The sequence below is a fragment of the Lampetra fluviatilis genome, chromosome 9 (genome assembly GCF_964198595.1).
Source record: "Lampetra fluviatilis chromosome 9, kcLamFluv1.1, whole genome shotgun sequence".
NCBI classification, from domain to species: domain Eukaryota; kingdom Metazoa; phylum Chordata; class Hyperoartia; order Petromyzontiformes; family Petromyzontidae; genus Lampetra; species Lampetra fluviatilis.
In genome coordinates, this window is record NC_136283.1 from 2,211,275 (window position 1) to 2,224,219 (window position 12,945).

The 12,945-nt window shown below is 56.5% G+C and overlaps 1 protein-coding gene across 1 annotated transcript in view; it reads right to left on the bottom strand.

Annotated features, from left to right (window-relative positions):
- Positions 1–476: 476 nt before the first annotated feature.
- The window catches only part of LOC144934268 (synaptopodin 2-like protein), a 30,359-nt gene continuing 17,890 nt past the window's right edge, over positions 477–12,945 (bottom strand). Inside the window, exons 2-8 of the mRNA XM_078859949.1 lie at positions 9,102–9,253; positions 8,127–8,842; positions 4,576–5,175; positions 3,238–3,962; positions 2,272–2,679; positions 2,157–2,223; positions 477–1,366 (exon numbers count right to left, since the gene is read on the bottom strand). Of these exons, the coding sequence (XP_078716075.1) occupies positions 522–1,366; positions 2,157–2,223; positions 2,272–2,679; positions 3,238–3,962; positions 4,576–5,175; positions 8,127–8,842; positions 9,102–9,253 (3,513 nt within the window). The 3' untranslated portion in view covers positions 477–521. The remainder of the gene's footprint in view (positions 1,367–2,156; positions 2,224–2,271; positions 2,680–3,237; positions 3,963–4,575; positions 5,176–8,126; positions 8,843–9,101; positions 9,254–12,945) is intronic.

The following is a 12,945-nucleotide window of genomic DNA, read 5'->3' on the forward strand; positions in this document are numbered from 1 at the left end:
ATTGCGCAACCGGGTACATCGAAGGCAACTTTTAACAAAAGGCCGAGATGTGACGACGCTTTTGCGAGCGGTGCGTCGGTCGTCGATTGAAGGCGACGCCGAGGCGAGAGGCACTTCATTGCGTGGCAGCACTCCAGCAGCCAGGACTAACGGCACAAATGTTTCTAACATCTTTTATCGGCGTGCACTCGCACCCCGGAAAACTAAGTGCAATGCGGAAGCCGCATCGATTAGGTAGTATTAAAAAAAAAATAACAATCCCAAGTTTACAAACAAACTCATGCTGCTGGCACTATATCGCAGCTAAATTGTGGTGCAGCTTTACGTTGTCTCATTGAAATTCGCTACGGGTTAGCTAAGCGGGATGTAACGATTGTTGGGAAGCTACGCGGGATGCAACGATTGTGGGGAGGCTACGTGGGATGTAACGATCACGGGGAATCGTTACATCCCTCCCACTACCACGCTGAGCGAGCCCCCCTCCCCTCTTCTCCAATGAGGGGCATCTCTATGAGCGGCGCTCAATTGTAGTACTGGGCTTCAGCCAGGGGCCCCCACACCTGGCGCTGGAGGCCCAGGTTACGCACGCTGAACGTCGGCCGCGGCTTTGCCAACCGGGGGGCCCTGACGTGCAACACCGCCGACGCCACCGCGGCCTCCTCCTCGTGGCCCCACGAGGGCGGCGGAGTCGGCAGCGCCGACGCCGCGAACGCGCCGAGCGACGACGGAGGAGCGGAAGGAGGAGCGGAAGGAGGAGCGCCGCGGGCGGAGACGGGCCCCGGCCCCCACGGCAGCGTCGCCGCTCGCCGCGTCACGGCGCCGATCGCCGAGGCGGCCGAGGCGGCCGCGGCCGTCTCGGCGACGGGGGCCGCGGGGCGAGACCCGGGGGCCGCCGTTGGCAGGGAGGGCCGGGCTATCGCTTCCGGGTCGTACACGAACATGGCCGATTTGAGCTGGTAAGCCGGCCGGCGCATCACCTCCTTGGCCGACATGGGCTTGCTTCCTTTCTTGCCCTTGCCGCCCGTGCCGCCGCCAAGCTTGTGCTGCTGCTGCTGCTTGCCCCAGGAGGGTGGCGGTGGCGTGCGCACGGTGGACGTGGGCAACCAGGACGGGGGCAGCGAGGATGGCGACGAGGGCGTGGGAGCCCGCCGGGGGCTGTCCACCACGTAGTTCTCCATGCGGCTGCGGCGACGCGCAAACAGCTCCCCGCCTTTACCCTGTGGCACGGGGGGGGGGGGGAGTGGGGTGCATGCCGAAGTGGGGGCACGCCAGTTATCGGTTGACCGTTTTTTACCGGGTTCGCTCGTGGGTTGATGGATGGGCGAATAGTTAATTGGCGTGGGGAGGTCGGTGGGTGGGCGGATGGCTAGGTAAGTGGAAGGTTGGGGTGTGTTGAGTGGGTAGTTAGTTAATTGGGTTGGTGGTTAGGTAGGCGGGCAGGTCGGTGGCTAGGCAGGTCATTGGGTGATTAGCTCGCTAATTATTAAACTGGGTAGATCGGTGGTAGGTCATTAGTTTGGCAGGCAGGTGGCAGAATTTTTAAGAAGGTAGGTGGTAGTTATGTTGATCGGTCTTTTAATGTGTGAGTAGGTAAATATTTAATTGGGTCAGTTGATAGATTAGTAAGTTTGGTAAGTAGGTCATTAGGAAGGTCATTTGGTACATAGGTGGGTGATTTATATTTTTTTTCAGTATTTAACCAGTCCAAATTTCTAATTAAAGCTTTTCACACTCAGTCTCTAGAAACACTTGTTAAAGATGCCAGAGCATTTTCAATATTTGCCAATACCATTATTCTAACACAACTACAACTATGACAAAAATATACTCCTTGATATGGCCAAATTCACTGGAAATCGAAATGTTAACTCAAAGAGCAGTCCTGTCTGTCGGACACTGCGTGAATTCACAGCGCGAGCTGTGGCACTGACACGCTTAGCGGCGTTGCGTGATTGGCATCGGCGTTTTAGTGCCGTGAATGAGGTGGGAGCCCCTTCCTGTCCAATTTCCATCCCCCACACCCCATTCCTCTCGGCAGCCCTGGCACTTAGAGCCCCTCCAGCCCACCAAAACCCCGTGGCAGTTCCACCGCCTGCACGCTCGGTAGCTACGCCGTGGATGGCGCCGCACCCCAACCCCATCGGCGCGCTGCTGACTTTGCGGTGACTTCCCGGCGGCTTCCCGGCGAACGGGCACGCGCGTGTGCGCGCGCGACGAGTCGATCTAGGCGTGCGCGACGGCGGGGCGGGGAGCGTCGGCGTCGCGCATTGCCTGCAGGGTCGGGACGCCCGGCTCGCTGGCCGTGTGCAGGGGGCAGGGCGAGGGTGTGTGGCGGAGGAACAGGGCGCTCTCCTGGGGCTCCTCCACAGGGCTCGACGGCTTGCTGCCACCCGACGACGGCTTGGGAGCGATGGGTGGCGGCGTCTTCTCTTTGGCGCCGCCGCCGCCGCCGCCGCCAAAGACGACGGTGCCGGTGGCCGTGGCCGTGGCGACGCCAGATCCGGAGCGCAGGAAGTTGGACGCCTCGGCGCCGAGGCTCAGGGAGTCGTCCTCGGGGCCGGACTCGAACCGCCCGTCCAGACCCTGCACCAGGGAGAGCAGCTCCGGGTTTGGCCGCTGCTTCTCCTTGGGGGGCTCCGGGATGGAGAAGAGGCGCTGCTTAGGGCGTCTCTGTGCCTGCTGCGTGCGGAGACGGGTGGAGAGAGAGAGAGAGACACGGTCAGGTAAACAACTAGCGGCTAGAACTCGTCCGAACCATAACCCATAATCACAGCCAATTTTGTCAACCGGACACTGGTATTTGCCTTAACCAAAACCATCTCTAATCATAACTGTCCAACCGCCCACGAATACTAGTCTTCTCACCGAACCAACTCGCCCACCGTACCGAACCCTGACCGCTGACTCTCACCTTAGCCCCTCTCTTGGCTTCTCACCTGGCCCCATTCTCACTTTTTCTTTTAACTTTTGGACATTTTCAGCTCCAGCCCTGGGGTAGGTGGCCACCTTGTCCACAGAGCCAACCCGGACGGAAGTGTCAGTCAGCCTAGGGCCTATCAACAAACACTGTGCAGAATAACTGTGACTAAGCGCGACACGACACCGGTACCAGATCGTGGCACAAATCAATTCCTTGCCGCCCAAACACAGAGATGCCAAAACTCGGACTGGTGGCAACCATATCCCCCCCCCACCCCCATGCACCCCATCAACCACAACCACAGCGAACTCCTCTACCTGGAGCACGCCGGTGCGCACCGCCGGCGTGGAGATCCTCTGCTCCCTCGAGGGGAGAACCTCGGCCCCGGCGCTTGCCGAGCCGTGCGGCGCCGCCGACACCACCGGCTGGGCAAAGGTCCTCGGCGCTTCCTCCACCATCGCCGGCATCGCCGGCATCGCCGCCGCCGCCACGGCCGCCGCTCCCTGAGCCCCGCGACCCGAGACCGCGAACGCCTGGGCGGTGCGGTTGACCGCCACGGCTGCTGGCGACGATAACGATGGCTGCAGCTGCTGATGGTGATACTGCTGCTGCTGCTGCTGCTGGGGCGGCTTGGGAGAGAAGCTCACGCGGTTGAACGGCGCCGAGGCTGGGCGCTGGCTGCCGGGCCCCTCCGCCACGGGGGTGAACGGCCGCGCGCTCCGATTCTGCACGCCCGACTGCTGCTGTTGGTACTGCTGCTGTTCGTACTGCTGTTGGTACTGCTGCTGGTACTGCTGCTGGTACTGCTGCTGTTGCTCACCCAGCTGCTGCTGCTGGGCAGGTTGCGCCGCGTGCCCCGGCTCCCCCCCGGGGCCGGAGTAGTTGAACGCGATGGTCACCGGCGCCGCCGCCGTGGTCACGCTGACCCCGTGACCCCGGGTCGGGGCCGGAGGGAGCTGCACGCTGGAGGAGAAGGTGCGAGACTGGGGGGGCTGCACTGGGCTGTACGAGGGGGGGGCATGCGGGGGTGCACCCTGAAGCGCTGTGTGTACGTGCGTGTGTGTGTACGTGGGTGTGTGCGGGCGTATGTACATGCGCGTGGGAGAGACACATGGACAAGTCCATCAATTTCTGCGTGTACACGCATTGATTCACTGTGTATATTTAAAGTAAAACAAAATATATATAGACAATTTATATTTTGTTACATTATATATCATTGCATTTTTAGTTTAACATTGACTAAATCAAAAGTAACTTTTTTTTTAATCCCTTTTTTCTGTCTTTTAACCCAAACATCTACTTGCAACTCTCACAGTGCTGATCAAGCTCGGAATCGCACTGAGACGAAGGAAGAGGAGCAAAGTGATCAGGAACAACTCAATTCACACGCCCGTTGGGACAGCGCACATCAGGAGACGGGACAAAGGTCAACAGATGAGAGCGGTAACATAACGGCTGCTAAAGGAGGGAACATGCCTGGAGAGAATGGCCACCGTGGAAATGGAGTGAGAAGGCGAGTGCAGGATGAAATGGATTGTGGCATGGCAGGACCATGAGGGATGGTGGTGGTGACAGCAGTGGACAACCCACGGCTGATGAATGATGGTTGATGAAATGATCACGATGACGTTGAAAACAAAAACTAAAATTACCATCCGCTTGATGGCCCGCCGCGTGGCCGAGAGAATTTCCAGGGTTCTGCGCCTCGCCTGCTCCTGCCGCTCCCCCGGGGTTCTCGCGCCTGCCCTCCGCCGCTCGCTCCTCCCTCGACAGCTCCTCCACGCGCTGCCTCCTCCGCTCAAACAGCAGCGCGCCCTTGCCCTTGCCCAGCTCGGGGAGGCTGTCGCGACCCCCCCTGCCGTGGTGGCCCTCGGCCCCGGCGCTCTCCCAGTCGGACGAGACGGCGTCCCATGCGTTGGGCCGTCCCTCCGTGCCCTCGGTCCGCGCCCACTCCTCGTCCTCCTCCTCCTCCTCTTCATCCTCCTCGTCCTCGTCGTAGTCCTCACCCGACGCGCCGGGAGGCTCGCCGCCCTCGCCGTCTGACGCCATGCCGTAGCTGACGAGGGTGTAGCGCTTGACGCGCTGCCGGCGCCGGCGGAACATGAGGATGCCGCGCGAGTCCGGGCGGGGGCTGCCGGGGTCGGCGCTGGGCGCGCGCGGCACCGGCGAGGCGAGGGAGTGGGCGATGTTCTGGCACCGCCGGCGCACCTCCTTCTGCTGCTTCTCCACCAGGCTCTCGCCGCGGTTCAGTCCTAAGTGAGTGGGGAGCGGTGGTGCAGCGGTTAGCGCTGCTACGGTCAGCGCGCTGCGTTAGGAAATCCGGCGGCCCGGGCTCGATTCCCGGCCACGGCCAACGTCGGTGACGATTGTCTGAACCGGTCCTGGCTCTCCCCTAGGTCTACTCAGCTTCAAATGAGTACCTGGTGCGGTGTGTAAGCGTCGCCACTCAGGAGACCAAGGCAGATAGGCGTGGCGCTGGCCACCCACACCCTCGTGTGCCGTTCCGACCTTCTTAGGTGCTCGCTAACAGCACTTGCCCCACAACTATGTTCAGGCTATAGGGGAGATCTTTTGTCTTCGTATGAGTGTTAGTGTAAGTAAGAATGTGTGAATTGTAGTGTGCGTTCGCGTATGTGTGCTGGTGTGTGATGTGAGTGATTGCATTTGCGCATGAGTAATGAGGTGGGCGTTTAGTGCACATTCCCTCGCAGCAGTTTGACAGACACAGAGCAGCGTGACACAAGCAGCATAGACAAGATGCAGCCCGTGACCAAATCACCTGGCATCAGCCTGATCTCGGCAGATCCCAGAAGCTAAGCCGGCGTGAGCCTGGATAGTGCTTGGTCACCGTGCATGCCAGGCTGCCATTGGCGGTTGCGGAGCTGCGCCACTTTGTGATCAGCCGAGGCCAACCCCGTCAAACCAATTGACGTGACAGTAAAACTTCTCTGATCCCGCGTCTATGCTCCCAATCAGGCTGCTCAGGGCCCGCACGGCTTGGGGAGGTCCTAAGCCAGCAGTGCGTCGCCCCGGGGGCTGTGACGTCACACAATGACGCGCGTGTACGTCACAGGCAGCGTGGTGGTCTCAGCGGGCGTTCAATTCACAACCGCCACGCTGGTGCAAGACAAAGACAAAGATCCCCCGTGAAGCCTCAACAGACGGTTGGGGCGAGTGCTGTTAGCGAGTGCCTATGAAGGCCGGCACGGCACACGAGGGGGTGGGTGGCCAATACCACGCTCTCGCGCCTTCGTCTCCCGAGTGGCAATGTTTTTATACGCTGCACCAGGTACTCATTTGAGGCTGAGTCGACCTAGGGGAGGCCCGAAACCGGTTCAGATAATCGTCACTGGTGTTGGCCGTGAGCGGGAATCGAACTCGGGTCGCCGGGTTCATAGCGCAGCGTGCCCACCGCCACACTGCCGCTACCCAACACTCGCAGACACACACACAGACACGCACACAGACACGCACGCAGACATGCACGCAGACACACACACAGACACGCACGCAGACACGCACGCAGACACACACACAGACACGCACGCAGACACGCACGCAGACACACACACAGACACGCACGCACGTACGCAGACACACACACAGACACGCACGCAGACACGCACGCAGACACGCACGCAGACACGCACACAGACGCATCACAGCGATAATTAACGGCGCTAACGCTGACCCCTGTCGTAATGGCGACAGGGGATTGATATGAGAACGGGATAAGAATAGAGAGCCCTTACTCATGCCTGGATGTCAGCCTATTAATACACATCCTGTGACATGCCCGCCAAGGCGTGCGTGCTGGCTGACATCCAGGTGTAACGCTTTGGGGCAACGCGTGTTCAGATGGCGTAACAATGGGAATGTCACCTTGATCTGCAAAGCATGCTGGGGAGATCCGTTGTGTTTTGCCTGTTAAAGGCATGTATTTGTGTATGCATGTATAAGCCATGCTTAATACGTAGGAGGCCATCGCGACCAATATCATCCATAATAGAGGGTTTTTTTGGGTTAGATCGCGTAAATATATTAACGTGTCGTTAAAACCCGCCACCACCCGACACAGACAACTAGTAAGGGTTGTCACGTAAATGGAACATCTGTACTAAGATTGTAAATGTTGTGGCTTGGCTCTCCAACACACCGGTGTGCTGTACTAGTGACGAATTGGCCACGTTCTGTTTACGTGACAACCCTTACTAGTTGGCTGTGTCGGGTGGTGGCGGGTTTTAACGACACGTTTATATATTTACGCGATCTAACCCAAACAAACCTCTATTATGGATGATCCATGCTCTTTGGTAATTGCAAAACCAGCTATGGCTTGCTGGTGAGTACCAAGAGCACGAAGCTGATCCAAACCTGACAATATTAATGTGTTTTTGGTATGCTTCAGAACGCCAATTGGTAGTCTAAGTTGAATGGCATCTTGAGAAAATAATTTACGAAATAATAATATATGCAGACAATCAAGACTGATGTAAATTCTAAATATATTATAGGATGGTTAGGAATCTGAAATTTGGCACTTATATGAAATTTAATCTGCACACATAATTAGAAATATGAAAAATATAATGTATGAAATGTGGGATCCCAAAAATACGTACCTAATTGGTCCATGGAAATGGGACAGAGTGGGTGGCATTAGACAGGCCCCCCCCCCCCCCAATTTCTATCCTTGCACCAGGACCCATATCAACCATGCCACTGCCCCCACCCAACCCCCCCTTCACATTATATATATATATATCTCAAACATTTTAACGGATACGGCCCACTGAGCTATATAGTAGCTATTTTTTATAAGCAACCTGGCCATCACAAATGATCGCTCAACGAAGTGGCTTATCACGTGGACATTTACAGCAGCAGCCAAAAACTCTGAACGAGTGGCGTCGATTCTAAATGTGTAGGGAAAAAAACGGAGGACCCGGAGAAAAATCCACTCGAGCACGGGAAGAGCGTGCAAACTCCAAGTATACAGCAGTAGGCGTCACGGTCGGGATCGAACCCACGACCTCATGTACACCAGGCGAGGTCGTTAACATCCCGGCAAAGGTGGCGCCCCAATCAACTTTTGGTGGGGGTAAATAATAACAATATTGCCCATGTCAGTGAGCATGGGCCCCCTCCGCCCCCCTGCCCCTCCCCCAACCCCCCCCCCGCCCGCCCCCCCTCCCACACGCACTCGCTTGCTTCGCCTTCTCCTTGTACGTGGCGATGAGCTCCTCCTCGTCCACGATGGCCACGTTGCGCAGGGGGTCCACCTCCCTGGTGGCGGCGCCGCCTGGCCCTCGCACGGCCAAGTTGAGGGTGAACGCCAGCGCCGCCTGCCCGTCCTGCGCCGCCGGGGCCGCCGCATCAGCGGCGTCGTCGGCGGCGTCACCCCCCCCGTGACCCCCCGAACCCTCGACGTCCCCCGCGTCGCCCTCCTGGCCGCCGTTGAGGACGATGTGCAGGGAGCTCTGCTTCGGCGGGGCGGCACTTCCGTTCACGACGTGGCCACCGGACCCCGACGTTCCGTTCACCACCGCCTGCTTCAGGTGCTGCTGCTGCTGCTGCTGGTGGTGGTAGTGGACGAGCTCGGACGTCGAGTCGTACTCGCTGAGGTCCGACACTTCGACGCCGTCTGCGTGGTAGAGCCCCGTGTCGCCGGACGCGGGGCCGGACGAGGAGGCGAACGAGGTGAACGAGGGCTGCTGCTGCTGCTGCTGCTGGGTGGGGGAGGACCGGGGGCTGCGGCGGTGGCCCCACGGGCGGTGCGACGAGGCCCAGCCCGGGTCCGTGTTGGCGTCGCTGTCCGTTTCGCCGAAGTAAGCGTCGCTGTCCGAGGCCGAGGTGAGCTCCTGGTAGCTGGACGCGCGGAGACGGTGGCCGCCCTCGGCCTCGGTGAGGTTCCTGCATCTGTGCGCGCACGCATCGAGAGGCGTCGGGAGCCGCGCGTTAGGGGGGGGTTAGATCGACTGCGTGCGTGTAACGTGGGGAGCGGTGGCACAGTAGTTGCTGCTTTCACTCTTTTTTTTCTAGACTTTCGTGAAGGGATTGGGGTAGGTTAGGTTTAGGTTGGGGTGCTTGACTTAAAAATGTATATTAGCGTTATCATAATGATGTGCCCCCCCCGCCCCCCACGCCCCCCTCCCCCCGGCCCCCCCTCCCCCCGCACCTGCCCACAAGGATGTCCAGGGAGCCACCGCCGGCGTCCACGAGGTTCATGGCCTGGGTGTGCGTGAGGCCCGCGCACGGGTTGCCGTTGATGGCCACCACCTCGTCTCGCTCGCACATGCCGGCTCGCGACGCCGCGCTCCGCTTGCGCATCTTCAGCACGGACGGGTGGAGGGGTGGGAGGGGTGGGGGGGGGCACAAGGGGGAGCAGAACAGCCTCAGGGAGTAAGTATGTATGCATTCTGTTGTTTATCCACTTTCTTGCCATTGACTTGGATCGCATAGCCAAATCGCAGTAATTGTAACAGTTCATCAGATGACAAGATCAGTAGTCACATAACGATCGAGGGTTGTCTTGGAAAACCTTGAATATAAGAGTAATTCCTGCAGTCACGAAAGCTCCAAATCAAGTTCAAGCTTCAATATATAGTTTAAAAACAACCTATTTTAGCGTCCCCACAGTGTACTCAAAATGTATTTTTTTTCATCCACTTAAATCCACGCGCTCTCAACAAAAGCTCTCTGGACAATGAGACGTTGTCGGGTTGTCACGTGTTTTGTCTCAGACACGGCCTCAATTCTCCCATCCTCAGCCCGACTCGTAACGAAGGGGACAGCTCCAGAATCAAGTTCAGGTGCCACTCGCCACGGACGCGAGCCGTGGCCGGGAATGAAACTCGTGGCGCGGCGCCGCTAGCTGCTTCGCCACTGTGTCCCCAAAGAGGAAAAGAGAATCTTCTTGGTTCTTTCGGTAAAGTCACGTAGAATGGAAATAATAAAATAATAACAATAAAACATTATAAAATAATTCTCACGACGTTTCGGCCACAACGCAAGCAGCCATCCTCGGGTGGATAACAGGTCTGTCGAGAATGACACACCCCAGGCTTGGAACGTCTGTTTAAGCTGGGATGGAGGGGGAAGAGCGCCTTGACAAAATAATTTGCATATCAAGAGGAATTTAGCATATTTATGGGAAATGCAGATATGCGATTAGTACTAATTGTGAAATGCGTAGGAGGTTTGGCGGGGGGTTTAAAGTCATATTATGCCCGTGCATTATGCAGGATTAGCAGCATCAAAGGGAGGGGATAGGGGTAACATTAATAAAGGGAAGGAATGTTAATAGTATGTAGCTGCAGTAACTAAAGGAAAAGAGAAGTAACATTACAATCCAAACCGTGAGTCACCACCCCTCTGGGGTTGTCTTCGTGCATTCGTGGGAACTGTTTTTGAAGTTTTGGAGGCCAGGGAGCCATTTGGGGTTCATTTTGAGGAGCCAAGAGGCCCGTGAAAACTCGACTTTGAGAGGGCGTCATGTTCCTTGCTCCTCATGTCTCATGTTTGGGTGGCAGGGGTCGTGGTGGCGTAGCTGTGGGGAAGGTGGAGGGGGTTAAGCTGCCCTCTTTCACCCATTTTATTGCCATGTCCATGACCCCCCATCGTCATTCGGAGGAGGTCAGGACTCAGGCCGGTAGTAAATAAAGGAAAGCGTCGTGTCATTTGAGGAGTTACGTTGTGGGTAACAGAGGCCAGAGCAGTAAAATATGTTATTGCGCTGAACCTCTATACCACCACGTGTACGCTCCCCGCCTTCACCAATCCACACTGACTGGCGAGTTAAAGCATGTTTGAACTTTCTGACCCGCCCCTCCTGGACATCTGTGAAAAGAGCTTCATAGCTCATCGGATTTCTCCTGCAGTCTAAATAAAGACACTGATTCTTTATAGTAAAACACCCATGGCTGGCACGGTGTGGGGAGGCCTTCATCCAGTAGTGGATCGACAAAGGACTGTACACTGGCAGTCTATTTAGAGATACTGCACTGCTCATTGTGATTGTTAGATATATCTTGAATTGAGCTGCAATTAGGTCGACTCAGCCCAAATCGGGGTGTTCGGTGTTGGCCACGCCACCCGTTTGTGTGCTTTGTCGGCCTTCAGGGCACGCTTGTCCTCATGTGTGCTCAATAAGCGTGGCCAAGTGGGAGAGAATTGCGCTTGACGATGCGTGGTTAGTGCTTGTTGACATCCTGCGTTCGTATTGGGCATTCAGCAGGCCAGGCAGGGTGGCGAGGTTAATTTAGGTGCTGCCGCTGTTCACTTTGAAAGTTTCGTCCAGAAATGACCTTGAAATATCTGTATAGCCCCCCGTTCTCTCTGGACCCTCCCTCCCCCAGCCACTATAGACCATCCCCCAGTGGGAAATGTAATCTGAAACACCAAGGTTATTGACAGAATGGGCAACATTTAAAAAAAAGCATATTAAAAGGTTTTCCGGTGAAGGACTTTTCCCAAGGCTTGGGTGGAACCACCGTTTTAGATCGGCGTCTGATTTTACGATCACAGCCTGCGACCGCTCCTTTCCTGAGGAGGTGAGGGGCTGGAGCAACCCGCCCATGAAAACTCTGGCGAGTGATTAGAGCCACGTGGAAAGGCTTGGCACGTCTCGAAAGGTGCAGATCCCCGCTGTGCAATAAGCAGCCTTGCGAGGGGTGGCCGGGTTGGTTCAGAGGTCAGCAAGAGCCGAGTTGGCATCACTGACATCGCGAGTATGAAACGAGGCTTTGGCTGCCTTGTCGTTGCCAAACTGGGCTTGCAACTGGAGCGAGGTGATGGTCACCGGTTATTGTACAAAAGCGGAATTATGTTCAACGTTAATTTTTTTTGTCTCGCTTACTTAAACTGGCAACAACAAAAAATCCAGTTCTGAATAAAAAGTTACACATATCACAATGACCATTTCACTGCCGTATCGGGAACATTTATCTGTAGGTGGCTGTGTGGGAGAGTGAGTCCGCCGCTCACGTGTGGAGGGGCGGACTTAATTAGGGATCTCAGAAGTAGTTTTGTGACATCACCTTCCACGGGTCGTTCTCGAACGCTCCGCGCGGGGTGATGGACCACACCGCGTGTGTCTGGAATGGTGGCGTCATCTCACGACGTCACGCGAATGCGCAGAAGTGGAATGCAAGTGCAGAACACAAATATAATTGTCGCAAAAAAAATACACGGTGCCATTTTAATAGTGCACTTAGTCAATTGTTTTCTTCATTACCCACCACGTGAATGTGGAATTTCCGGCTGAGAAGAGTAAACGTGAGATGAAAACTCGTTTCTTTAGAACTGCTCTGTGTGTGCGTGGTTGGCTACGTACGGTGCGAAAGAAGTTCAACACATACTACACTCCACACCCCATCCCGGCTGGAAACCACTTCAAATCGTTTTGGCTTTTCAATCGTGACACGCCATCCCGCTGTATTCATGGAGTTCGCTCTTTTTTCCCGATGCGTCTAATCTGATGCGACGCGCAGACGGAATGGAATGTCGACGCTTTTCGCGGCGCAGATGAAGTTGACTAACGGTCGTGCACCATGTGTGCTCTTGTGAACACAACAGAGAGAGAGAGCCACGGAGGGTTGGCGTGACACCTGCACGTGTCTGCCACACGTTAACGAATAACAGAAGTGTGGCGGTGGGGGGTGGAGTCGGGGGGAAGGTGGGGGGGGGGGCACACCTGGTGGATCAACAGACTCTCGAAGCCACGCGTGACAACATTGCATTGTATTGCACTTAAGCGCACGTGTTACACTCCGTGCACGTACATCACTTTTGTCAATCCACGACTGGATGGATGGTGGCCTCCCCACGCCGCAGGTTATGGGGGTTACTTGACCATCACATACTGCTGACGGCAGTGTACACCAACAACAACAACAACAGATTTCCCTGCTCTGCCTACGACAGGCGTCCACAATCTACAACCTGTGCGGCGTGATCCAGAACCGGCTTTCCACGCCACCCGCGCTGCGTGCCAGGTAGAGTGACGGGGTGACTTGAGGGCC